General features: G+C 45.2%; 10 protein-coding genes across 10 annotated transcripts; 5 read left to right on the top strand and 5 right to left on the bottom strand.

Annotated features, from left to right (window-relative positions):
- Window positions 1-12: 12 nt before the first annotated feature.
- Window positions 13-1,086, bottom strand: BHQ10_005601 (uncharacterized protein; the record flags this gene model as incomplete). Its single annotated transcript, XM_040878096.1, has 1 exon — window positions 13-1,086. One exon carries the CDS (start codon window positions 1,084-1,086, stop codon window positions 13-15), a length of 1,074 nt encoding a protein of 357 aa, XP_040734105.1.
- Window positions 1,087-2,092: 1,006 nt separating this feature from the next.
- On the bottom strand, window positions 2,093-2,707 carry BHQ10_005600 (uncharacterized protein; the record flags this gene model as incomplete). Its single annotated transcript, XM_040878095.1, has 1 exon — window positions 2,093-2,707. The coding sequence occupies one exon, from the start codon at window positions 2,705-2,707 to the stop codon at window positions 2,093-2,095; it is 615 nt and encodes a 204-aa protein (XP_040734104.1).
- Window positions 2,708-3,638: 931 nt separating this feature from the next.
- On the top strand, window positions 3,639-4,868 carry BHQ10_005599 (uncharacterized protein; the record flags this gene model as incomplete). The annotated part of the gene is made up of 1 exon (XM_040878092.1): window positions 3,639-4,868. The coding sequence occupies one exon, from the start codon at window positions 3,639-3,641 to the stop codon at window positions 4,866-4,868; it is 1,230 nt and encodes a 409-aa protein (XP_040734103.1).
- A 2,497-nt stretch (window positions 4,869-7,365) lies between these two features.
- BHQ10_005598 (uncharacterized protein) lies at window positions 7,366-9,072 on the top strand (the record flags this gene model as incomplete). The annotated part of the gene is made up of 5 exons (XM_040878091.1): window positions 7,366-7,531; window positions 7,582-8,149; window positions 8,211-8,274; window positions 8,323-8,672; window positions 8,739-9,072. The coding sequence occupies 5 exons, from the start codon at window positions 7,366-7,368 to the stop codon at window positions 9,070-9,072; spliced, it is 1,482 nt and encodes a 493-aa protein (XP_040734102.1).
- Window positions 9,073-9,399: 327 nt separating this feature from the next.
- Window positions 9,400-10,537, bottom strand: BHQ10_005597 (uncharacterized protein; the record flags this gene model as incomplete). Its single annotated transcript, XM_040878090.1, has 2 exons — window positions 9,400-10,160; window positions 10,228-10,537. The coding sequence occupies 2 exons, from the start codon at window positions 10,535-10,537 to the stop codon at window positions 9,400-9,402; spliced, it is 1,071 nt and encodes a 356-aa protein (XP_040734101.1).
- A 1,089-nt stretch (window positions 10,538-11,626) lies between these two features.
- On the bottom strand, window positions 11,627-12,607 carry BHQ10_005596 (uncharacterized protein; the record flags this gene model as incomplete). Its single annotated transcript, XM_040878089.1, has 1 exon — window positions 11,627-12,607. The coding sequence occupies one exon, from the start codon at window positions 12,605-12,607 to the stop codon at window positions 11,627-11,629; it is 981 nt and encodes a 326-aa protein (XP_040734100.1).
- A 1,006-nt stretch (window positions 12,608-13,613) lies between these two features.
- BHQ10_005595 (uncharacterized protein) lies at window positions 13,614-15,727 on the top strand (the record flags this gene model as incomplete). Its single annotated transcript, XM_040878088.1, has 8 exons — window positions 13,614-13,691; window positions 13,747-13,878; window positions 14,007-14,208; window positions 14,273-14,474; window positions 14,534-14,596; window positions 14,651-14,924; window positions 15,333-15,505; window positions 15,568-15,727. 8 exons carry the CDS (start codon window positions 13,614-13,616, stop codon window positions 15,725-15,727), a joined length of 1,284 nt encoding a protein of 427 aa, XP_040734099.1.
- A 279-nt stretch (window positions 15,728-16,006) lies between these two features.
- BHQ10_005594 (uncharacterized protein) lies at window positions 16,007-18,013 on the bottom strand (the record flags this gene model as incomplete). Its single annotated transcript, XM_040878087.1, has 8 exons — window positions 16,007-16,197; window positions 16,257-16,395; window positions 16,447-16,531; window positions 16,594-16,952; window positions 17,005-17,146; window positions 17,205-17,475; window positions 17,530-17,661; window positions 17,764-18,013. The coding sequence occupies 8 exons, from the start codon at window positions 18,011-18,013 to the stop codon at window positions 16,007-16,009; spliced, it is 1,569 nt and encodes a 522-aa protein (XP_040734098.1).
- Window positions 18,014-20,429: 2,416 nt separating this feature from the next.
- Window positions 20,430-21,917, top strand: BHQ10_005593 (uncharacterized protein; the record flags this gene model as incomplete). Its single annotated transcript, XM_040878086.1, has 4 exons — window positions 20,430-20,712; window positions 20,768-20,799; window positions 20,875-21,170; window positions 21,251-21,917. 4 exons carry the CDS (start codon window positions 20,430-20,432, stop codon window positions 21,915-21,917), a joined length of 1,278 nt encoding a protein of 425 aa, XP_040734097.1.
- Window positions 21,918-24,419: 2,502 nt separating this feature from the next.
- BHQ10_005592 (uncharacterized protein) lies at window positions 24,420-25,992 on the top strand (the record flags this gene model as incomplete). Its single annotated transcript, XM_040878085.1, has 5 exons — window positions 24,420-24,603; window positions 24,681-24,700; window positions 25,004-25,380; window positions 25,461-25,556; window positions 25,641-25,992. 5 exons carry the CDS (start codon window positions 24,420-24,422, stop codon window positions 25,990-25,992), a joined length of 1,029 nt encoding a protein of 342 aa, XP_040734096.1.
- Between the last annotated feature and the right edge of the window lie 563 nt (window positions 25,993-26,555).

Genomic DNA, 26,555 nt, shown 5'->3' with positions numbered 1-26,555 from the left:
TTCGATGCGATATCAGAACACAGGCATATAAGCAGTATTTACATAGTCAATGTTACTTTCCGCAGACTCTATCCGTTCATGGCAAGTGCCAAATATCCGATCCCAGAGACGTGTCTGCTTGCCGTAGTTGTGGCTCTTTCGCCATCCCTTGCGATGATGCAGATCATGGTCTTCTATTACAATATCGGCACCAAGGATGGACAACAGCCAACTCATTGTTGATGCGGCAGTTGCATGAATGCGGAGCCCACTGTGGCCAAACACTTCTGTGAACGCGATGTATTGGTGACAAATCCACCAGTCATAGAAACCCATAGGCAGACCCATCGCTTTTAGACTGACATATGTGAGAAACGGAATGACCGCCATGTCGAAGAACTCTTGTTCGTGGTCAGCGTAGGCTGCTAGCATAGGATTGGGGTGCTTGGTCAAGTGGTGGGTGCGATGGAACTTCCAAAGCGGGTTGATATCGTGCATGGCGCGATGGTACCAATAGAACCAAAAGTCAAGCACAATACCGTAAAGACCAACTTCTAGGGGAAGCCACCATATCCAATCATTCCACGAGGTTAGAGGTTGCTGAGACTTGTTGTACGTCAAGAATACAGCCATGACTAGACGAGAGCCTGTCGTTTTATAGAGCGATGCTGCGACCCGCTGCACTCCCACATCTGGCACACCATCTCGTTCGTGTTTATCTCCATCCAGGAATCCGTACTTATGCGCTAGGCGTCGTAGGATGTGCGTTTGGCGGACTATGATGGCGTTGAAGGCGAAGAAGTAGAGATTGAACGCAGCGAATTTTCCAAGCCCGTTCGGGTTGACAAAGGTTACCCAGGCTTGGTGTATGACGAGTGGTATCAATGCATGAAACAAAATCCAGATGTGTAATGACCATGGCGGCAGATACGGCACTTTTTCCTCCTTGGAGTGCACAGGGACATCTAGTTCAAGGGCGACATGGTGGACATTTAGCAATTCTATCAGCCAGTGTGTCACGGTCCATTGGTCTCGACTGCCCTGACGCCAAGTAGACTTCATTGAGTCCTTGGAGACGGGTTGCTGGGTGCTCATTTTGTGGTCCATACCTAGGTATATCGATGCGACTGTCTCTCGGTCTTCAGATGTCCTTCAGTTTGTCACTTCTCTCGTTATTCGTCTTCTTTTATAGAAAAAAAAAACTATTGTTGCCTAATTCAGACTTTCCTTTAGCATTTACATAGACATCAATTTTTCTTATATGATGAGCAGGTCTAGTGTTGACCGAGGTCGCCCAACAAATTGTGTGAAATGAGTGAAGAAATTCCTCGTGAAAGCAGCTAAATGCAGATCAAACGTATTAATTTGTAGTATCGACGGTTCGTGCCGCTCACCAAACTGAGAGCTTTGCATTGTTGGCCTCATGATTGACAGAGTCCGAGGTATCTCCTGTTCCCCAAGTCCCAACAAAATCCACTTTGCGATCCTCATAATATTGAGTGGGCGATATAATTTGCTGAGATCTGATAAAAAAAGAGTTAGCCAAAGCAAAGATAGTGGAGCTGGATCTATGAGTTCATACGATCTTACTTTAGACGCTAATGTTGTACGTGGTTATGATTCGATTTTCAAGCACATGATGTCCGGTCTGCCGAGGTTGATGGAGTGATATGGTGGAGCTTAAAGTAGTTTGGAGGGGCTAGTTCAAGTGATGGGTGTTTACGACTCATTTTTGGCACTAGATCCAATCTAATAGGGTCTTAGATCTCCATAGAAAATGTTGAATGTTAATGCTTGAAGGAATTGCGTCACCGAAGATATTCAAAAATAATGATTTGTCAACACAAGGTGACGGGAAAAATCACATCTGTATACCTTATTCATTGATCGTCAAACGACTGTAATTGCCTTTCACGGCTCATTTAATTCGTTCAGACAACTATTTCAAATGATAATAATAATTATAGACCATTCTTATGGCGCCAAAACAACCCACATCTCTTTGTCCCTTGTCCATGAATGAATGCACTTAACGAATGCGGTACTGGTGGAATCTTGTGTAGATACTAACCAAAACCCATCATCCCGAGGCATATCACCCGTAAATATGAGCCTAATCTTCCATTCCATATACACTCAGGTCTGATTCCATTTCTGGAAGTGCGTATACTGCGTTGCGTCTACCTCCGAAAACTTGTAGATTTTTTTCGCCTCTGAATTCAAACCCTATCTTTTCCATAACACGACGACTAGGCTTGTTGTGCGGTTCACAAAAGCCGAAGAAATCTTTAATATTCCACTCGCGACGAGCATACTCGATTAATGCGATGGCAGCCTCCGGCGCATAGCCTTTCCCCCATTCCTCTGGCAAAAATGAATATCCAATATCTGGGCATGAGAAGCCATAAGGCGGATCTCTCAAAAGCAGGGACACCACTCCGATCAGTTTACTTTCGGCAAGTGAGGCTTGGGCATGTGGTTTCAGTGAGACTAGAAATCGACCATATCCGGTCCGGTTGTAGTCTGCCTGGACCAGATTTCTAATGAATGCGTCTGCCGTTTCCAGGGAGACAATGCCTCTATTCCCGATATATTTTGTAACTTCGTCGGTGCTCCATAGGCGAAATGTGAAAGCGGTGTGATCCGGGTTTCCAGGCTGGAAGTATGAGATATGTAAGCGTTCTGTTGGGATACTGAACGATGGCGGTGGTGAGAAAATTTTCGACATGATGGCTCAAGATGGTTCGTGTCAGATGCTGCCCGGTGTCCAATAAACTATATTCAATATCCGATTACACGTGTACACGCCCTTCGACACATAAAGTTGAAACAAATAAAAATACCTAAGTGTAACACTATCGGACCAAAAAAAGGACGCGTTGAAAATGGTGAGTCACGTCCCGTCTGACTCACTGATACTAGGGTTTTAATTAGGGTTATCGAGTATTGCTGCCTAATTTGATTTCTGGAGTAAGATTTATGAAGAAGAGAGATTGTTACTCATGGCAGCATTTGGTATACTAAGTACCGTCTTTTACAAGGTGCAATCTCCAATGTGATGGTCGGAAATTGCAGTACTTCTCCATTTAGGGCTAAATGTTCTCTCTATGTCTGTAGTAAGTAATTGGTCATTTCGTTCTCATTGAGACTACTCTCTACCTACAGCTTGAATTACACCAGTAGGCCCCGAGGCCTAGCCTCTTTTCCCTGTTGCAAGGTTACAGTACATCTACTTCAGCAACTGGATTTGAGGCTGACAGATCCGGGCTATCATGCAAAACAGTAGTAGATGAGCAATATCGTCGCAAAATATTTCACTATGCGATGTCACCCAAGCAAAGTGTGAAGAGGAACGCTGCTGTCCAATATATCCTGAAGCCTTCATAGGTGGCTGGAGACACTAATAGCTTGTGACAGAAATGCTATGTTGCACTCTGGCGGGGAGAAGGATCAAGTGATCGACGAAGGGACCGGGCTCCGAGCCTCTTTCGATTCCTTCAACAAGGGTCCAAGGAGAATTCAGTAGAGGCATTTCAGTAGATAAAGAAGTGTACTCTGGGTAGGTTACAATATTTTCACGGTTTCTACCAAGCACAAACATTTGACTGAGTTTATGATATTGATTTTAGTCTCATAGATTGCCGGCAAGATCTATTGAGATGTTCGGCCAGAAAAGTCTCGTCGCGGGGCTGCTACTACTGCCCCTCCAGTCTCTAGCGCAGCTACATACATCATCACGATGGATTCTAGATACTAACAACGACCGCGTCAAACTGCGCTGCATCAACTGGGCTGGACATATTGACCTCAGAATTCCGGAAGGACTGAATAAGCAGCCTATTGATACAATTACTAGCTGGATCGCCGATAATGGCTTCAATTGTGTTCGGCTCACTTATTCGATTGACATGGCTCTCGACCCTACACAGAGTGTTTCTGCTTCGTTTACCGCGGCCGGTAAAGCATGGAATGTCGAGTCCGAAATAGCCGATGCATATAATGCAGCAGTCACGCAGAATCCTTTCTTAGCCGATGCAACTACACTAGATGTGTTTGCTCATGTAATTGACAGCCTTGATAGCAAAGGTGTCATGACAATCCTGGACAACCATGTATCTAGAGCTAGTTGGTGCTGTAATCTCACCGATGGCAATGGATGGTGGGATACCGCAACTGGATACATCGCGTCGAATAGTAGATACTTCAACACAACTGAGTGGCTTTCGGGTCTCGATGCAATGGCAACGTTTGCACTAGATCATCCGGGTGTTGTGGGAATGTCACTTCGAAATGAGCTTCGCCCATTCCCTATACTTCAAGACCTCACACATACCGATTGGTACAATTATGTTTCTCAGGGGGCACTTGCAGTGCACAATGCCAATCCGGACGTTCTTGTCATTATTGGTGGGTCGCAGTCTGCTACTGACCTTTCCTTTATCAAGGCCTCAAACCTTGACTTCTCTCAATGGGCGGGCAAGCATGTTTGGGAATTTCACGCCTATTCCTTCACAGTTACCTTTCCTGGTAACACCGATTGCACGGTAGCCGATGCGGAATACGGATTTTTCGATGGGTTCTTACTTACTCAAAACGAGTCATATACGGCCCCTTTGATACTTTCTGAATTCGGTGTTGGTCAGACTGGTGGTTCAAACTATGGACTTTCCGACAAGGACTACAATTACCTTCAATGTTTGGTTTCATATATGGAGTCAAACGATGCGGAATGGATAGTATGGGCCGTTCAAGGGAGCTACTATATCCGTGACGGCAATGTTGACTACGATGAAACATGGGGATTGCTGAATCATGACTGGTCTGATTGGAGAAATAGTAACTTTTCAGGCTTGCTGGGTCAAATGTGGAACGTGACACAGGGCCCGTAGTCATATTGAAGCTTGCCGCATTATTGTTATTACTCAGAGCATTGGTATTTACCTAGCTAGGTATCGTTCGAACAATAGCTGGCGCACACTAATTCAATGAGCAATACCTCTTGTATGGCTTATAAGATTCACTACTCCATCATAGTAACACTGTTGGATACAGGTTCTTGACTACTAAGTATGATTTCTACCGTTTGAATAAAATGTAAAGACATGAGAAAGTGGGAAACGGAAAAGAAGTCAACTTATATTCCAAAGCTTACTCAAGCTCAAAGAATTCCCGTCAAGACCTCTGCAAATAATCGTACACCCTCCGCGAGACCTTTCGATATGCAGCTGCAAAGGTTAGTGTGAAATGCAGCTGACCATTCAATTTGTGGTCAGAGAAGAAAGGCGAACCTCTTCATAACAAGTACGTTCTTTTCTAGGGACTTATTCAATAGTTGCAACTCAACTTTTGAGTATTCGCACATCGGTTTTCTGGTAATGCATTAAGGCATGCCTGCTGAGGTTGTTGCCTCCAGTCCAGTCCGACCCATAAAAATATGCCAGATGCCGGTGGAACTCACTGAGTAATCTTTTTGGGAGGTGCAGGCGTCAAGAAGTATGTGGCGACACCATCAATCCTCTTGCAAGAGGTACATGAGCCATGATAGAAATCTGCTATGACCCCAGGATTCATCTAGCAAATATGACTGCACGAGCTGGAACGGACCACTAATAGATATTGTACTTAGCTCTTGGTAAGCAAGGAATTGTCGATGATTCGGTAGGATCTAGCAGCCCAAGCGGCTGGCAAATCGGGAACAAGGATCTTGGCCGCTAAATCAACACACACGACTCGACCGGATGTATACAGAGCGAGAAAGGATGGGAAATACTGGGAGTGAAATTGTTCGACATATGTTTCATCCTCTGAAGCCGAATCATTGATAGAACTGGTTCCGCCCATGATGTTGGTAAAGAGGCCTTTGGAGGAAGTAATATGGGTCGTCTTCAATGATGTAAGATCATGTTTTCGGCGACTTCATACATGACCTTGCATCTATCCAAAGATTGAGTGCACCCTGTCGAATTATGAGCAGTCGGAATTGTGTAAAGCACATGCGGTTTTGAGGACTGAGTGATATCCCAAGCTGATAGTAACTTGTCTAGAGTATCCGTACGCAAACCATCAGAATCCAATGCTATCCCTTGGACTTTAATTCTTTTCTCAAAGTGGTACTCTCCAGAGTTCTAGGATACGGATGTTCCTCTGTTCAGATAGGATCTCGAGGGTTGCACAGTACCAAAAACGCCACCTCTATTGCAGCGGTAGAGGGAATCCTCGTCATGGCTCTGCTCAACGAGTGCGGTGCTGCGGACACACCTCGCGTTACACGACCAAACATAGTTCAACATCTGAAAATTCTCGCCACAAAGCTCCAAGCTGGGTTGCTGATCAGACGAAAAGATCTGAGCTTTGAATTATAGCAAGGTTATGCAGAGAGTTCAATGCTTTTCAGACTCAGATATGCAATCCGTGCCGGGAATAACGACTTGTGATCTAGCGGACACGTGGCCCAGAAACTCTACCCTGTAGCCATTTGATTTTGAAACCGGGTTCTGGGAGAGACTTGGCGAATTCGCTCCTACCCATGATCCGAGACTTACAGGCCAGGACTAAGAATATATCAGAATTGTCTCAGTTATTGAGAAATTGGCGGGCCGACTTCCGCCTTAGTACATATGCAAGGTCTTCAGCTTGGCCTATCTAATTCAGAAATGACCGAGTCAGGATAAGTTTCGAGCTCTGTCTAGCACTTATGTATTACTGTGGTACTGTAGTATGTATGACTGCAACCTGAAATTTCTCAATTCGGTTGGAGCCCCGAAGGAGATCCAGGAGCGTGGGATCGTAGGGGAACGTAGCACAAGGACCACATGTAGTGTGACTTTCCGCCTCATATGCTTGCAATAAAAGCAAAAAAAAACCTCTGTATTGGCACGTGTTTTGAGTAATGCTTGATGGACTGCCTAGGTAGGACCGGTTGATTTCTAGTTTCATTCAGAATGTTATTCCCGACCACTTCCTGCACGATCAGACGGCCAGATTGCGATCAAGTCGCGGCTTGATCCTAAAGTCCTTCCAATCAATATCTAGCGCTTATGCCTGTCTTTCGTATAAAAAGCCCTAATCGAATCTCTCAATTCCGAAAGGAATGACTTCCAAAAAGGGAATGTGTAAGAATCGAAGCGTTTTGATTGGTTCAGGAGCTCATTGTCCACGACGCTATGCCTTTTTTGAGCTCGCATTCGCATTTCCATTTTGAGAATGGTTGCTTGATTCGTCTATAAAAGTTGGAGCTGACCGTTGGTGAAAGAAGGGGGTAAACATATTCTTGAGATATTAAAGTCACACTGTTCTTCTGCTCCTCTTTCTTCTTTCTCTCCAACCGCACAGATTGACTGTATTCAAAGTTCGAAATACGTTCCAGGATTCAAGTTTGCCGAAATTATGGGCTCTATCGAAACCTCGTCCTTACCTACACGAGGTACTTTCCTTGGTATATCTGCACTTGTTGTAGGCGGAGGCGTTGCAGGGCTTCTGTGCGCTCTTGAGCTATGGCGTCACGGTATTGACGTTCAGATTATCGAACGATCTCCTTCTCGAAACACTTCAGGTATGTATATTCACTCTTGGCGATATACCTCACAGCTAACAAGCCCCAAGGGGATGGGTTTAGTATTTCATACAATATCATCCGTTCGTTCCGTAACTGGCCTTACATGAGTCAGAAAAACGAAGAGATCGCTTTCCATCCATACCTCGCGTGGCACAATAACAAAGGGGAACGAGTCACTGATCCAGTCAAGTTGGAGATCGACGACAGTAAAGACCTTAACACGGAAGAAGTTGAGCGCCCATCCAAGCAACTGTATCGTCATTCACGTCCCGATTTCCATCTCATGCTAGAAACGCAACTGGAGATGGTCGGTATAAAAGTGCAATATGGCAAGCGCGCTATACGCTATATCGATGCGGATCCCAAACAAGACACAAAGGCGGCTGTGGAACTTGACATTGGAGAGATTATGGAAGCAGATGTAGTTATCGCCGCGGATGGAATCGGCGGTCGTTCCACAATGGCCACGTTGGGTCATGAAGTACCTGCTCGTTCAACTGGACATGCCATATATAGAGCTGCATTCCCTATCGAAATTGTCTTGTCCGATCCTGAATTGGCGGATAGATTCAAGTTGCTTCCAGATGGTAGTCCCGTTGCAGAACTGTGGATTGGGTAAGTCTGCATTTTCTTCATATTGAATCCACTCTTTCTTAAAGGCCTAATCGTTGTTTAGGGACGGCATCGCTGCCACGTTTGGACGGACTCAGACTGAAATGGGGTGGAGTCTTAGACACAAGGTGCGAAACATTCCTGACTGTTGCTCTTCTAGCACTAAACGGATACAGGCATCCCAGACATCCGCGGAATCATGGTCAAAGTACATCCCACCCCAACAAGTGATCGATGAAACCACCTCAAAAATCGAAGACTGGCCAGAGTACGCAAATCGGCTGATTTTGATGACCCCTCAAGACAAACTTCTGAACTACGAGCTTGTCTGGCGAGATCCCCAGCCTATCTGGACATCGAAGAGCGGACATATAGTCCAAATTGGTGATGCTGCTCATACCTTCCTTCCTTCGTCTGGAAACGGGGCAAATCAGGCCATGGAAGACGCAATTTCACTTGCTAAATGTCTTGCGATTGCTGGCAGAGACAATATTGGAGAAGCAACCAAAGTGCACAACAAGCTTCGGTGAGTACCTATTGTTATTTCTACCCAACCAATATTTGAAAAGCGAGATTGACGGGTTGGGCATAGATTCGAACGTGTATCCTGCCTCCAAAAAGTAGGAATCCTCAACCAAGCCACTGGATACGGGCAAAAAGGCAACGACAACCAGACCAGTGGAGAGTTTACACCGATTCCGAAGTACGTAAAGGCACTTATGGCTCCATGGGTAGTGAAACACGATCCCGAGCAGTACGCTGCAGAGAAATACCACGAGGTACTATCTGCACTGAAGAATGGGGGTTCGTTTCAAAACACGAATATTCCACGAGGACATGTCTACGAGCCTTGGAACTTTGAGGATCTTTTAAAGACTGTGGAGAATGGTGGCGAGCTTGAGCTCGATGGAGAATGGTACAATTGAGGTGAACTGGAGAATAACTTTGAAGTGGCTAGGTGTAAAGTGCTTGTCCTATTACTTCGATTAAATTAGATACTGAATATAGTCAAGGAACTCTCATTCTGAATTTAATACTATCCGCAAACTTCGTATCTAGCTAAAAACACTTCTTAATCGTTTTCTGTCTTCTTTTCTCAGTTTTGTTGTCATAATGTCATAACACATAAGCAAATTCTGAAAGCCACAATGCATTCCGCCATTGCTCCGTGTTCCGAGTATCCTTATGCTCCTTTGAAAATGATTGTGTCAAACCAGCCTCCCATCCTTTATTTCGATGATCCGACTTCCTCATCAATGATCAGGTATTCCAAGCTCACGACGGTACTTAAGCTTGGAATCCTTGGATATCAGTGGATAAACCGAGTCCAAGAACTTCATCAACCCATCCCAGTCATCCTCAAACTGCACCAGACGGTGAATTGTGGTTTGAGTGGAAACGGCGGCATGCACAAATTCCATAGTAAAGTGGATCCACGCAGCACATTCACGCCAATTGTCCACACCAGGGGGGCTCCGGAACTCAACGCGGCCGTGGATCAAGTTGGATGTCAGATCTGCTTTGAGATCCATGAAATTCCAACTCCAGCACGGACCGCCATTGTTCATGAGCTTGACTAAGTCTTCCAACGTGGCGCATGCATCGACCAAGGCAATGCGCGATCCGACGCCGCCCGAAGTATCCTGAAATCGAGGATTCATGTAGCTGGTTGTGCTGCTCATCTGGGTAGGGGAACCGTTCCACTTGGCGTAATTATTGTCACGGCGTGGCTGGGGTAGAAAAGTTCGAATAGCGCTCTCAAAGTAGAGAATGCTCTTTGCGAGTGACTTCACCTGGTCCAGATTGTCCCATCCGTAGTGGTCATTTGTCGACACGCTAACTTGCAACGCGGCCCTCTCATCATCTACAAGGATAATGGTCTCATCTTCAAGGACATGGAACAACTTGATTATGGATGGTAACCAAGGAGAGATGCGGCGGCTGCCACGAACAGCGTAATCAGGAACCATCATGACCGAGTAATCAAAGATCGGGGAGGCGAACTCAAGAGGCCCTAGACGAGTTATAGTGAGTCAATAAGCTGCATCAAAAATGTAAGACTTCGAATAAGTATCACGTACAACCGTTACACTGTGCGATCCCGAACGGGTAAAGACTAGGGTCGTTATGAACTTCCCAAGAGTTCTTAGTTCCCCACAAAACAGAGTGCCTGAGGCGATGCCTCCAATTCAGACTTTCCATTCCATGATATATGACATCGCTTCCGCGGATAGCCTCGGAGTAGCGCTGTATGATGTGGTCCGCTGCTCTTTCCAGCTTGCCCCTGATAGTTCGTCCGTTTTCAATATCTGCATTTAGATGTTTGAAGACTAAAAACATCTCCAATTCAACACCGAACTTATAGTTTGGCCAGGAGGAGTAACCGTCCATGACGAGTTCCTGTCCTTGACTTTAGTCGAAGGTGGTTGAGGGGTAATCAAGATGACAGGTCTGTCTGACGAGACAGAACACCAGGTGAGTCAAAGGAGAGGAAAGTGGTTCTTGAAAGAAATATTGATGGACCAAAGGACGTTCTCGCGACACTTAGAAAGCCGACGGAAACGAGAGAATGAAGATGATGAACTCGAATTCAGAAACGAGTGTAGAGGAGGTTAGTGATCGAGGAGAGAAAGTCAAGGAGGAAGATAAAAAGGAGGAGAATTCATAGAATTTTCTCACTGCCCACCAGGGAGTTGTGAAATCGCATTGTGGCTTTTGTGCGTATAAGTGTATTGCTTAGTCGTCAGTACAAGGAGATCGTTGGGGCTCGACAAGGTTGAGTTACGCGCAGTTCCATTTGATAACATGACAATGACAATAGCTATGGGTGTGAATAGGGTCAATAGAAGATGCCAGAATGATATATGACTGTGAATGATCAAATCTCATAATGAGATTCTTTACTAAAAGGCAGCCATTCCATGTGAATAGACAATAGATACTAGGCCTAAGTATTATGAGTCTATACAGAGCGGTAGTCAGGCACAATATCTTGCTTTCTGTAAAATTCCGCCATTGAAACTACTCGAGGCCGAAAATTCATTGAATGATTAAGCCTTGACGATGTATATGGGAGTTTGAAATCGCGGTCAGTTACTTAACAGGTTCAATAGGTATTCAAATTTTGAGTGTAAGCTAGACGTCTTCCATACAGAGTAATATTGATGTAGTATTGTTCTACGCTTTAAGACCAACATTGGTGCAAATGTGTAAAGAGTCTACAGCGAGTGCTTGCACATAATTGCCAGTTGATTGATGTTGAAGGTCATGGCAGGGTGAGAGAAGTACTAACACTACAAGAAATTCAATACCATGAACAACAAGTATTATTTTTGACTCTGATAATCATCAATGGCTATTACACATCAGGGTAAAAGCCGTATGCGACAATTTCAATAGCTTTAAATATTGAAAACATGGAACAGAAATTGGTATCCAGGCGCGAAAGCAGACAAAAGAGAAACACCCCAAGCGACAGAACTACTTGAATTCGGCAATTGATTTGTCTGCAAATTCGACAAAGGCTGCAGCGACTCCGTTGCCACCGTCTTCCTTGCTCTTCATGGTAGACAAGAGATCCTGTCTTGGATTTGGGTGAACACGACCCCAGGGCACAACATATTTGCCATTATCTTCAATCTTCAGCTCAGGTGACAATCCCGCCCAAAGCTCGGTGTAGGCACCGTTCCTGGCGTGGTACAGCAATGGACTAGCAAGTATCGACACATAGGATGGAAGATGGCGGGTTAGATTACTCTTCAGATTGCCCGGATTTTGAGTCACAGTCAATATTCCATCGCTGCCTGCTTGCTTAGCGAGCGCATCAGCCAAATACCAATTACCCAATTTGGAGATAGTGTAGTTGTGTTGAGGGTCAGGGTTGGGCTTTTCGAGTTCTGATAGCTCGATTCCATGTTTGGGTGCCTGTAATTGGTCGGCAATGGAGCTGGTAAAAATAACACGTACGTTGCCTGGAGGAAGCGATTTAGATGTGTTTCGCAGGGTTGGCAGCAGCAACTGGGTGAGCAAATGCGGTCCAAGAACGTTGGTCGCCAGTTGCAGCTCATGGCCCTGTACAGAAATAGAACCCTTGGGCGGGTTAGAAACACCTGCATTGTTGAACAAGACATCTAGTCTTGTTTCGGCTGAGGTGAACTTTTCCACGGCAGGCTTGATTGTAGTCAAGTCGTCTAGCAAAAGATGTAGAAAAACAATTTCGCCGACTTCCGATGCATCTTTGGTCGGTAAAGCCTTGATTTCAGCTATCGCAGCATTTGCTTTTTCTTCCGAGCGGCCTGCAAGGTATACTTTGCCTCCGGCTTGGTAAAGCATCGTGACGAGTTCATAGCCAACGCCAGAGTACCCGCCGGTGACTATGAAGACCTTACCCTTTTGACTGGGAAGATTGGCCTCTGTCAAGGTTGGCTGAGGTGGGAAAAACTGAGACCACGTAGCACCCATCGTGATGGTGAGATTGTGTTGAAATGACGTTAAGGTGGGATTAAATTGACAATGTGATGCGTCCGACCCGGCTCTCAACTGGCCGTGTTTTTGTTGTTGGTGTCTATGGCACCGAGATACCCGCAAAGAATAATCAAATTTTCTGATTATTGATGAAATTGTGATGATTCGATAATTGTCGCTGTTGCCGACTCAAATTCTCAAACACGTCGAAGGATTGATAAACTTATCGGCCAGGAGCTTTAGCTACCGAAACGAGGTGCTTGTTCAAGTGTCCACCCACCCAGAATTCACGCTACTCCTTAGTCTGTGTAACAATGTTAATTGTTAAAATTTCCAGGCGATACATACATACGTAGGGGTACGTATAGTATCCGAATGTAGGCAATAGCGGTCAAGTTACTAAAATAGCGCGTTGATTGTGCTTACATTCTCCACCGTGGCTGCGAATTAACAGAAGCCACTGTCGACAGGGGAACACAGACTGGAAGTGACATGCGCGAAGCCCAAATGCATCAATACAACCAACCAACCAACCATACAAGCTTCAAGTCTCAAAGTCAAAATCAACCTCTAAAGTAGGTCTATCTGCGAGGTGCATCGCCCCCAAATTCCAGGCATCAGAGGGAAAAGGTGGAAAGAGGGTGAGACGCAGTCAGTTCAAGTGCTGTAATTAATATGGTGTACGGCCTTGTAATAATACGGCTAGACTAGCTTATAGCCTTCAACGTGATGATCTGGCGTCTGTTCACAGGGATCCTTTCGTTTTAAGAGCGTATCGGTGGCGTATGGTACTATTAATCCAGCCTTCTTTGTTCGCTATCTCCACTCGGGCGGCGATCTACCACCATCACCTTCTTCGAGCACAGTCTATTAAATAGACTCTACCTACTCTACCTTTGCATTGCTTAGAACCGTTGAGTGTTGTTTTGATATAAAGTCCATGTCTATCCAGTGCGCATCGAAAATAATATCCTGCTACGGTCAATAGCTTTGTTTTCCGACCATGGCCGTCACAGAATGGCTCGCCGTGCCTAATCTGTGGCTACTGGCGAAGTCCCTACTCATCGGCTTTATTCCTTTGGTAAAATTGTCTCGTAAAAAATAATCTCGAGGGTCTCACTGATAACTGGTTGTAGTACTTTGTCACCATAATATTCAACGCGCTGTATAATGTGTTTTTGCATCCTCTTAGAAAATATCCCGGTACGACCCTCTACCAACCTGGATCCATAGACCAGTGCTACGTTTTCAAAAGTCGTGTCAATAGGGTATATGAGTTTGCACTATGCTAATATTGAACACAAGGTCCGCTTCTAAGAGCTGCTTTTCAACTACCAGACATGATGTCCTTACTAAGAGGTACCGCATACAAGGACACTAAAGCATTACACGATAGATATGGCTCSGKAGTCAGACTGGCGCCAAAWACGCTATCTTACAATTCTTCTCAAGCTTGGAAAGGTCTGCAACTGACTCTAATTTTGGCATGTACTTGCTAAACGAACCGTACACCGTAGACATCTATGGTCTCAAGCCGGATCGGTCAGAGCTAGATAAGCACCCTGCTTACTACAAGAGAGCTTCTCGGAACCTTCTGGGTAAATTTTAGTTCATTGCCTTGAGATAAATAAGATCAGGACAGACATCTGACCCAATTCATAGTGGTTGATCAAGCCGACCACACTCGTATGCGCAAGCTGATCGCTCATGCATTTTCTGACACAGCTCTCCTTGAGCAGAGTTCGATATTGACCAAGTACTTTGACCTATTGGTAGAAAGACTGAAACAGCAGATCGATGGACCTGAAAAAGGCCGAGTGAATATAGTTGGCTGGTTCAACTTTATCACCTTTGACATCATCGGGTTTGTTGTGACGGCCTGATTCAAATCATATGGCTAATCTGACAATACTTTTTTTTTAGAGATATGACTCTAGGTGAACCATTTGGCGCCCTTGTACAAGGCGATTATACTCCATGGATGAGGTTCGACTCCCTTTCTTTTTGATTCAAAAGTAACCAACTTACAAACGATTCTAGCAATGTCTTCTCAGCAATCAAATTTCTCGGAGTCATTCGATTTGCCGAGACATATCCCATTATTGGGCTTCTTCTTTTCTCACTGCAAAAGTTGATTCCCTCATTTGCTGCTAAAAGGGCCACTCATCTAGAGTACACAAAGAAGATGATTGATGCTCGTCTCGCTCGAGAAACCGATAGAAGCGACTTCATGACTCAGGCAAGTAATTTGGAGAGAGAGGTGTCCCTGAGACTAACAACGGTTTTCAGATCCTCCGCCATAATGACGACCGGGGTATGTCCTACGAGGAATTACTCGGTACTTGCAGAGTCTTTCTGGTCGCTGGCTCCGAAACAACAGCGACCTTGCTTTCTGGAGCAATCTTTTACCTGCTGCAAAATCCCAGCTGCATGGATAAATTGAAGCACGAAGTCAGAGAAGCATTCCCAAACGCAGAAGATATTACAATGCGATCCGTCACATCGTCCGGCAAACTACCATACATGGAAGCAGTTTTACAGGAATCTTTCCGCTGTTATCCACCAGTTCCATCTACTTTACCACGAATCACAGGATCTGGGGGTGCTCTTATAGAGGGAAAATATGTTCCACCAGGGGTATGATCTAACTCCTCTCTGTCAATTACTCCTAGAAACTTTGCGTAAAAAGGAGTATTAACCGAAGTCCTTCTTCTTGTAACAGATCGCCGTTGGCGTGCACCAGTGGTCGGCATACCGCAGCAGCACCAACTTTGCTTCTCCAGACACGTTCGATCCAGATCGATGGCTTCCTGACAGCCCCGCAAAATACCAAGGGGACGACAAGGCTGTGCTCCAACCTTTCACAACCGGGCCTCGTCAGTGTATAGGCAAGGGGTGAGCAAGTTCTCGCCACTTTTTAATTGAACCCCATAACTGACTTGTCATACTTTGCAAAGACTGGCGTATTTCGAGCTTCGGTCCATTTTGGCCCGTATGATGTGGCATTTTGAGATTGAATTGGATGCAGAGAGTGGAGGCTGGATGGACGATCCCAAGGAGTTTGCGCTTTGGCACAAGCCACCATTGTTTGTTAAATTGAAGCATCGTGCTGATTGATCTCAACTGTATCCGCTAGCTCAGGGAATTCCCCTTCAGTGAAACTTTGGTGGGTTCAATTGAGTATTTCAGCCTACATTACACTACAATTAAACATTTGGGGACAGTTTTCAGGTGTGGTGATAATTTATATAACAAAACAGAACGACTGCCAACCGAGCATCAAACAAAATACAAAGACTTGCTGACAATACCCAACCCAAAAAACCAATCAACATAATTCAGACACGATTCGCTACATACGCTTCATGATTGGCACCGACATCCAAGCATAGGAACCTAATTCACAGTGACACGAATACCCTTTGTATTCAACCTCGGTAACGGCACCACATAATCATGAACATGATTTGTGTCTGAAGTATCAGACTCAAAAAGCTCTAGACGAGGGCCGCCTGGTCTAAAGAACACGGCGAGAGCAAGGCTGAGTTCTGCCATTGCGAGATTTTGACCGAGACATCTGCGGGAACCTATGGAAAACCGATTAGTTGACTCGGGTTCTTGTAGCGTTGAATAGTTTAAGACATACCTCTTGCGAATGGAACAAAGTTGCGCATCATGTTCTGGTTGAAGTTTTCATCTAGCCAGCGTTCGGGGATAAATTCGAAGGGCTTCGAGTATACTGATGTGTCGGTGTGCATCAAGTACGGTGACATGGCAACAGCAACCTGTACCAATCAGCAAGTGTCCGGTAATACTGTTTATATAGAGATTCTTACCCCAGCAGGAATGGTCCATTGCTTGTATTCAATAGGAACGTCTGGTGAAACCCGTGGTAGAGGGTGCATCACAGCATAACTATGTCTGTATATCGGAGAGCTGTTAATTGAACTTGCTTTCACATGGAGAAGATGGAAAATGCTTACCGAAGCCCCTCTTTAATACAAGCCTGCAAATATGGTAATTCCTCCAGCTCAACCCAAGTAGGTATTTTCGCCGGCCATTCCGCCATAACTGGAGCGAGTTCTTCATTTAGTCGCGCCCGAATATCCGGTCGAGACAAAATGTGACAGGTAATATGGCTCAAAGTGCGAGCAGTACTGGTACTACCGGCTGACATGATAACCTGAGCCTCGTTGGCGAGACGCTGGTCGTCCAACTCAGACTCGGGCATCTCACTGTTGACAATCCAGTGAAAGAGTGATGGGTACTTTCGTCTGAAAGGGTCGCGCTCAGACTTGTCCAGCTTGGCTTGTTTGGCAATTGATACGTTACGCAATGTCATCTTTTCTTCGATTTAGCTAAGTATGTTCACGGTAACAAGGAGAAAACTGTACCTTGTCAAAATCGTCAAAGACCAAAGCCTGGGGTAGTAATCGGGCAAGGAGAAATTTGGGCAGACTGTTGGCAGCTTGTGCAATCCATGGAAACATTTGAAAGAGGTAGATAGACTTGATTATTCCATGAACAAGGTTGTACCTGTTTTGAAATGTCGAATTAATGGCTGTTTGGACTTTTCTGATGGTTTGAAACTTACCATCCAGGAGAAAAGTTAGGCTCGTCCAAAAAGTCCTCCTTTTCGGCCCAGCACAACTTTCCAACCACGTCACCAGACATGGCAAAGAAGGCATGATCTAGACGGATCACAGATCCAGTGCCTTTGGCTTGAGCGAATCGCGAGTCAAGTTTCTCGATTGTCTCGGCCAAAAGGGGCTGGAGACGGAGAATACCTGAACGAGAAAAGAATGGCTCCAATGGCTTTCTCCTTCGGCGATGCAAATCATGTTCTTCAGTCAAGAAATGAGATCCTGCATAATTATTAGCTTTTTTTTGAATGGCACTATTCAAATAGGAGCACTTACCATCGAAGCCCAAGCCCTGGCTGAAGGGTTGGTAGTTATTAGTCTTACGTTTGGCTTCGGATACGTAAATCTCGTCGTATGCATCAGGATCATTGATGCACAGTATGCCAGGATTGATTCGGACAATAGGTCCTACGCTCAATGTCAGTATACTGCTTGACTCAGAGGATAGAAGCTCCTTCGTTCGCTTGCTTGCACACTATCAGTTCAAAGTCATGGACTGCATGCACGTACCATATTTCTGATGCATCTTCTCGATCTGATAAATATATTTTCCTTGCAACCAAAAGTTGTAATAAAACTCATACCAATGCGTAGCGGCCGCGATCTTCGGGCCCGGGAAGCCCGCCAAAGGCGAGAAATAGAGTCGGTAGATCACCAACCCAATTCCATGTATAATGTATGATACAGCTCCTACAATTGCCAGACTAGCGGCGGGGTGCGCCTGTACAAATGGCGGGAGGKAGGACGTGAGAGAATCCATGATGTTGATGTTATCCTGACAAGACTACCTTCATGGACAACAGAATTTGGTGGACCACCACAGGGCTCTCAAATAGGGCAAATGTATGGCGACGATAAAATCAGAAGAAGGGAAGCGAAACAGTATAGCACGTAATCAGAAAATGGTGTTGCAGATCGAGTTCAAACTGTATGGAACAATCTAATTAATTTCGTACCGTTACTTTTTATTTTTAGTAGCAGTACAGTAATCCATTTCCTTGTTTGTTTCATGGGAACTTTTTACCAAAGTTTTTTTAATTATTTTATGGTGTCTAAATCGCCTGCCATAGGGAGAGCCATGTGCGCAAGGCTAAAATGACTGTGGTCTCCCTAGCTAATCAAAAGTAAGTGGCGCCTGAAAATCAATAGTAGCTTAATTAGCATTGTGCAAACGACTAAACGCCGCTACGATAGTACATACATGTACGGAGTGCTAGGTTACATACCTACAATTTGCGGCACAGTAACTTATCTATCTCCTATTCCGTGATTGACCTGTTTGCTACATACGTAATCCTTATCTGAATACTAAATAACAGCTGCATACTTATCTGCAGTTCCAAACATTCATTCTCTCAGCCTTGTTCGTTTCCATGGGCTCGAGTTCGCCCTCGAAAGCATGCAAGTTATGATTGTCCTAAACTGTAGTCTAAATTGTAGTGGAGCCCAGTTACCCAAGCAGCACAGCGGGATGTAGCGGAAACTGGACACCCATAATCCGATGCTAGTGCAGAGCACGGGACGGCTACTAAACGAGAATTCGTATCTCAAGTACTCCGTACTTTGAATGACGATGAGACATGGATGGTGCAGTCCAGAGGAGGTAGGTGGATTCGCAAACCCCGGAGCAGTGCGGAATAATGCCATAGAAATAAATTAACAGCCGCACATCATAACCTTGACCGTCACATCAGGCACAGGGACAGGGCTGTGATAGCTGATGCTGATCATGAATCAGCAATCACTCATCTTCCGGCATTTCACTGACACGTGCCTTGCGTGCAGGCCCCAGGGGCATGGTAATGCTTGTTGCTCCTGATTATGGATTCGTTTTGATCCAGGTCGATTTCATACATCACATTTTAAGACTTTAAGCTGCAGCATGCATCGGCGACAGCGAGAAGGCACGGCCCTGAAGGGTGAATCGTGTTCGTTTTTGTGGATCTAGGCTTACTGTGACCAGCGTCTTAGTTGCTGATATGGGTCTGTTGATACATCGGATTGGGTGGATAAGGGCTTGGCTGCTTATGGGTATGCCCTAAATTTCCTGTTCCGTCCATTTTGGCCGTGGGGATAGACAGCTGAGTACTACGCTACCTATGATCCATAGTGGCAAGGAACGTGCTAGACTTACAATGAACTTAGGCCCGAATTTAGCTCTGCGGGTTGGTGGAGCAACATGTCGAATCTCAAATTGGGGGCCAAAATTTCATGATCTCTGAGCAGTGAGCGTGAGACTTTGAAATACGGCGCAGACACCGCACGTATGCAACCTACGTAATTCACAATCCAAAGCACCTAGAGGGATAATCACTGCCAATCATAAACGTAGAAAATATGTCGAAGCAATAACTCCTCCGTTTTATGTCCATCGTCCACCTTAAGCGCCGCCACGGAGGGGCACGCCTTGAGCACTAGCTTTTCACTTGACGCTGACGTAGCGATAAGCTTCCAAAGATTATTGAGCAAAATAAACTAAGAGCACGTTCAGAAGACTTTGTACTAGTCTCCGTCACACTTTACATAACGCGCCTTTCTATGTTAAACACAATAATCAACGGGATCAGATCGACCCGCCAATGCCCCTTCTTACTACCTTAAGATACACTTCCGCGCCATGAATTCGCTGATGTTTTTAATAGAATACCATACCGTCTGTCAGCCGAGTTCATTCCGAATCAGCTTATGTCTCAATTATCAAAATAAGGATTAAATTAAACTTTCCGGTGTTCGCTATGCTGATACGATTTCGATTGCAAGGAGGCGTGGCGCCTGAATTACGCCGCAATGAGTATCCGTAGCGATCAAAACAAATTAGCCTAAGTAATAGCTCTTGATTCTCGGATTCTGAGCTCTAGAATCCGGATACTAGCCCACGCTATCCAGTTTTTGGTCTGAGCGTCTGTGCCGCTTTAGATTCGTAGTAGAGGGAGGTACCGAGAAAAGATAGCGTTGGCCCAAGATTGCAGGGTACAGATGGATATCAAGGCTGAAAGACTTTTGTTAACTACCTCGATAGACATTAGATCTGCCCGCTTATCATCATTGATTTATATCATCATAGGAACTTAGAGCATCAGGCAACATTAGAAGAGAAGCGAAAGTTCAAACGAAAATCATCCAGAACACACTAGTGGAGACTGTCCTAGGTTTGCCAAGATTAGCTTATTATTGGCATGATGGATTTTCGTTACTCAGAACATGTTGATCCAAAGACGTACGAGACTCATGGTCTCTGCGATGGCATTGAGCTACGCATACATAAAGATCCTCATGGGGAGATCAAGGGTGCTTTGCGATGCCAACGGGACTGGGCAAAACTGGTGGCACCGGTGAATCAACCGTTCTGGGGCACACTGGGCGATCCTTACAGCTTTGTTCGAGTGACTATTCCAGAGACGCTCCCCGAAAGACTTGAGATTTTATCATATGCCAACGAATTTGCGTTCATATATGACGGTAATTCTCTCTACCCTGTACGACAAGATCATTGAGCTGATGTTGTTCCCTCCAGACGCAATCACCGAGGACATTGACCAGAAACTGGTAGGGCTTCCAATCAGAAGCGAACCTAGGCTGCAAGATTGAAACCGGGCATTGCTAAAGCTATACATTTATCAGGAATCGATTAATCGCCGTGAGATTCTCGATGAGTTTGGATCGAGTAGCTTTACGCTGCAACAGCAAAAGGACATAGCTGATCGCCACCAACAAGATGTTGCACTTCGGCGAGAGGGTGTCAAGCAAATTCAAGGGCAGATTTTCGAAGAAATGATTGCTATCGACAAGGAACGAGCGATCACTACAATGAAAAATTGGCAGAAATTCGTCCAAGTCCAGAGTAGCCGGAAGCGTTCAGAGCCGTTTTCCGGACTAGATGAATATTTACCATATCGAATAAGCGATGCAGGAGAGCTGTAAGTTAATTAATTCCTTGGACAGGTTCTGGATATATTATATCAAGGCAAACTTTGAACTGATTCCTCGGACTGAAAAGATTTTGGTTTGGTTTGATCACATTTGGGATGGGTCTGACAATTCCGGAGCATGAGATGAGTCTTTGCAAGAAGCTAGATCGACCTGCCTGGGAAGCTCTAGCACTGACCAACGATCTCTACTCGTGGGAAAAGGAGAGGGACGATGCGGCTAAGGCCGGAGAAACGCTCGTCGTCAATGCAATCTGGGTTTTGATGCAAGAATACTCAATCTCGGAACCCGAAGCTAAGGATCTCTGTCGACAAAAAATTAAAGAGTCTGTCTCCCGCGCTGTCAAAATTGCCGAAGAAACCAAGGCACGAACCGATCTGTCACTAGACTTGAGGCAATACACCGATGCTATCACGTATAGTGTCAGTGGAAACCTTGTCTGGAGTATATACTGTCCACGCTATCATCCAGCAGAAGTGGAGCGAAACGAAATCTTCCTCTCAAATTATATTCGCGATGAGAGCCTAGGCCAGGAAAATAATCTCACACAGCAGCCACTGCCGACTCAGTCAGGTCATGATCATAAACCACAGACTGACAAACACGCGAAGCTTGAGAGCTACAGCCATAACAGCAACAAGTATCCATCGACTGACTCAAGCAGCCCCTCTTCATTCCACGTGCGGCAGAACTCAGATTTGTTGAACGTCGCAGTTGGCGGCGAACAGCTGCGTTAGATTTATGTGTTTATTGATTTGTCGTTATGGAAGGCATTATTGAAGAGCATAGATCCGTTGACTCAAACTTATTTCATATCCTCTTATATTTCAGACGTCGCACTTGCAACATAGACCGTGAATTTCAAAGACAAAGCGCCGATTTCACCTGAAAACATGTAGGATCCAAGCTTAGTCGAAGGATTGCGGATTTGTTTCGTGGAAAGTGAAGACCGATACAAAGGAGCTAGAACCGCCGTATTATTGTTAATTACAACGTCTAAACATTGTGAAGCTATCAATGCTCAACATCAGCAAACACGTCCCTTTTAGAAAAGTGCAATTATGCTTATGACTGATCCTTGTCCACGGGTAGTACAGCGCGTACATATGCATATGTGCGTGACATTGGCCACCTGTGCAGTGCACAATCCTTACTAAGCAGTATGCACTTGAGGCAAACTAGTCGTCTATGTGATAGTAGATACACAAGTTCGTGGTTTATTTTTTATCTCTATCTTGCAATGGCCATTTGACATCAGCCGGGTCAAATGCCAGACAAGGCTCGGCAATCAATACCTCTACGAGCTCGTTCGACAAAGCACCCTGCACTTCTCTCGCTTTCATAATATTACGTATGTAGTAATAGTACTACTCTACTAGGAAGTGTATGATGGAGGCGTTCTTATCTGGACTGGCCCACTCCGGCATTCATGAAGCCATGTTTCAAACGTGGAGAACAGGGATAATTCGAGTATCGGAAACGCTACACCTGTCACCATCTCTTGAAACGCTGGCGGAATGTTATGCGCGGAAGCATTGTTTGCCGTAGAGCCACCTGACCACCTTCAATAATTCTAATAATATCTACAAGTGTGATCGGCATGTTGTGTATCACTTTCTTCGCCATGGAGTATAGCAGAGTGAATATGTACACGTACACACTGCACAGCATCAGCTCGCGCTTCTTTCTTATTTTCCGGGCATACTCGGATTTTATGGCTGTATTTTACCGCGGCTCGGGGAATGAACTACAAACTACTGCACGAAGTGCAGGTTTCAACTCAGCTACGTCTACGTATGTATGGTAATTGTTAAAAGGCCAGCCTCACACGTTGCAGCTGGGTTCAGTGGGTGTGATCACCAATCAGCGGCACGGCATAACGGCATAGATAAGAGAGTGGCTCTATTTGGTCCGGACGAAAAATCAACGGTAGCGTCTCATAGGTTGAATCGTAGACTTGGTACTTGCCGTGCCCCTAAACCCAGAAACGTAAGAAATCAAAGCTTTTTTTGTAAAATGAAGCGGCCGGGATCCAGAGCATTTCCTTAAATGACTAAATATACTTTAAGCTTCTTGGGCCCACACGGTCATTGACTAAAGTGGAGGGGAAGTGTAACCTCGTTGTGTGTGCTGCCAATCTCCCACTGCACGACATGCCCGTTTGAGCAGGGATAGATTGCTCCGGCGGATAAAGAACATGTTACAATTGGCTCAGTTCTATAAGCTGCAGATCTGCTTATGGCTTGGCCCCCATCCCCCMAATGCCACGATACACGTTCCATACCTCGTACCGTAACTTTGGTAAGCACGGCCAGCATCCCAGTTATTTGGGGGCCAAAGTGTGGCATTTGGAGAGAGACACGGATGCAGTCAAGCAAATCACCATAAGACAGGCTAGGTCAGATCCTCGAATAGGCTAGGATAGCTCCGTCTTTGCTGCACGGCCCATAAAGTACGGAGTACAGATTTCTTCAGCCAAATGTAGCTAGATGTTCGAGGTATGTGCCTCGAATCAGATTTCTTATTCGTTCCTGACCGTCAAACCAGCCAATGACCTAACGCATTGATCTTCTGGTGATCGAGGTACCTTGTTGAACTCGCTGTATGCCATTGAACCAAACGGCAGGACCTCGTTGATGTGGATACCAAAGATGACCACTGTCAGTACATGGCGTCCCTAGGGTGAGTTAGTGAGGAACTAATACTCTCCCACAAACGTCACTGTCAACTTTCCAACGATCATCTTTCCTTTTCCTCTCCTTCGATTGTACGGAGTACGTGGTGATACGCAACACCCCAGCACAGAGTAGTTATAATTGACTACATGTATGTCAGCTGTGGACCGGTTGAGCTGAGATTTTCACAGTCGACGGACTGATATGAAAGTGTGTGTGTGAAGAAGTGGCAGAACGAACCCCCGTATCTTCACGATTAGCAGCCGTGCACAAACCAAACCATCGGTACTACGACTTTCGAGGTTCTGCATCCATCTATCATCCATCTATCATCCATAGATTATTCTCACTACATACCAGCACTCAGCGCTTATTCTAAGACAATTGTGCCCTCGGACTTACTCGCAATTCAATTTTGACCACTGTACTTTGATCTCAACTTCTTTGTTTGATCTTTTCAACTGTGACCATTTTCCATCTCTCTTCTGCTATCATACTCTGATAGTATTTTTATGGAACGTTTGATATTGCTCTCGACGGTTTAATCATACCATAACCGAAATCATGCCGACACAAGTCGGCGTTGAGCCTGCTCCGGCAGGTCAAACAGTCAACTTCGTTGACCCACAGACTCAGACTGCTGCAAATATCGCCATGTACACCATCATGTTGGTCGCTTGCGCTTTGTGCTTAGCAGTCCGCATATATACACGAACAACGATCAATCGTTCGTTTGGATTCGATGATGGTAAGAACCTCACTTCATATACCCGAAAATTCTGATAGTCACCCGAATTTCGCTAACTCTTTGCCCGTGTTCAACAGCCTTTGCCATTGCTGGATTTGTAAGTTTTACGTCTGGTGCAATTTGAAGCACTGGGGAACATAACTTGAAACTTTGACACTGATCGAATATAACTAGGCTTTCCTCGTCACATATTCAGGACTCATGCTGGATTGTATGTTAACCCCCCTACACAAAAAGCTTCAGCGTCGCGGCTGACACAGTTTCCCAATACAGGCGGCAATTATTACGCAGGACGCCATATTTGGGATATCACTCTTCCTATGTTAATTCATGGCTCGAAGGKAATCCATTTTTATACCTCAAAAGACCAGAACGCATATGGCTAACATATAATCAATAGCTCGAGGTATGGGCCGAATGGTGCTACCTGGTAGTTTCCGGCACTGTGAAACTATCCTATCTGCTCCTCTATATCCGGATCTTCGGTCCATTTCAAAGGGTCACCCCGGTCATGTGGACCGGCGTGGTGCTTGTTTCCTTAATCTACGTCGTCCTGCTGATGATGTCGATTCTCGATTGTCAACCTATTCATCGACACTGGGACCCGACCGTGCACGGACAATGCTTACCCTCAGGAGTCCTCGCATATTCATCCGGAGCATTCAACGTTGCCACAGATTTGTTTGTGCTCGTTGTTCCAATGCCAACCGTTTGGTCGATGAACATGAGCACGGTCAAGAAATTACGAGTGTCTGCTGTTTTTGGCTTGGGTATTATGTGAGTGATTATTCCCATTCATCAAAGGAGCCTACCTTCAGGTCGAAGTGGCCGTACAGTCTAACTAACGGTTATCATAGTGTGGTTTCCCTGAGCATTACTCGTCTTGCCAAGACTCCAGTTGTTTTCAAATCCACCGATCCATCATGGGATTTGTCCAAATTTGCTATTTACTCGTAAGTTTTCATAACGTGTCCCACCAGAAAAAGACAATGAGAAAAATGCAATGATGTATGCATGGTACTAATACGGCATAATAGCTTCCTCGAACTCAGCTTCGGTTTTATCTGTTGCTGTCTTCTTACTTTCCCAGCCTTCCTCGAGCACCACGGTACAACTGTGATGAGCTGGATACGATCTCGAACCAATTCCTCCAGAGGATCAAGCTCCAAAGGCACTGCGTCTTCTCCTCACTCCGAAAAGAGAAGGCAAAGTCCCAAGACCGACGAAAACGACAAACATTCTTTTAATTCATTTAATAGTGCCGACGCCCGTCTCACCTTCGCCACAACACCTGCAGGGCTGGTCCAAAGTGCTGATTTAGAGACTGGCGAATTGCGTGACCTCTCGAGTTCGAGTTCAAGATCTAGATTAGAGCATGTCGATCTCTGAACTTTGCTATTACACTTTGCTATTATTTATTACATTTTGATGTTGTCTCCCGAGATCCTCTCGGTCAACGGAATTGGTGTTTCTGATGGACGAAATTTTGGCTACATTACGCGAAGACTTCCAAGGCTCTCTTACATGTCTATGAGTGTGACTTTGTGCAGTCACTTGTATATACAATGATGAAAAATGTACTAAACAATAATGATTCATGTCTAATGACTGTGTATGCATTGGTCCGGCTACATCCCGGATCCCACGGCGCAGAATTCATATGTAGGAATGAAATACGAAGCAAGTGGCTTAATTAGACAGCAAATAATGGGCCAAAAAAGTCATTGGGATCTCGCATTTGACCGATAACAGCAAACTTCAACTACGCCCCTTGGAAGAAAAATAATTGTCCGTACGCGTTTCCCCTTCCTATTACTGTCTAGGCCATCCATCCTAAAGACTAACTAAAGATTTTGTCACAGCTTCAGAAATCTGCAGTACACTATCTAGTTCTTCGTTTGGCGTTCTGCCCCTTCCACATTCTGTAGCAAGGCCGAAATTGGGAAGTAAAA

The sequence above is a fragment of the Talaromyces amestolkiae genome (genome assembly GCF_001896365.1).
Source record: "Talaromyces amestolkiae strain CIB chromosome Unknown scaffold10.1, whole genome shotgun sequence".
In the NCBI taxonomy this organism is placed as follows: domain Eukaryota; kingdom Fungi; phylum Ascomycota; class Eurotiomycetes; order Eurotiales; family Trichocomaceae; genus Talaromyces; species Talaromyces amestolkiae.
This window is presented reverse-complemented; position numbering and strand designations above follow the sequence as displayed.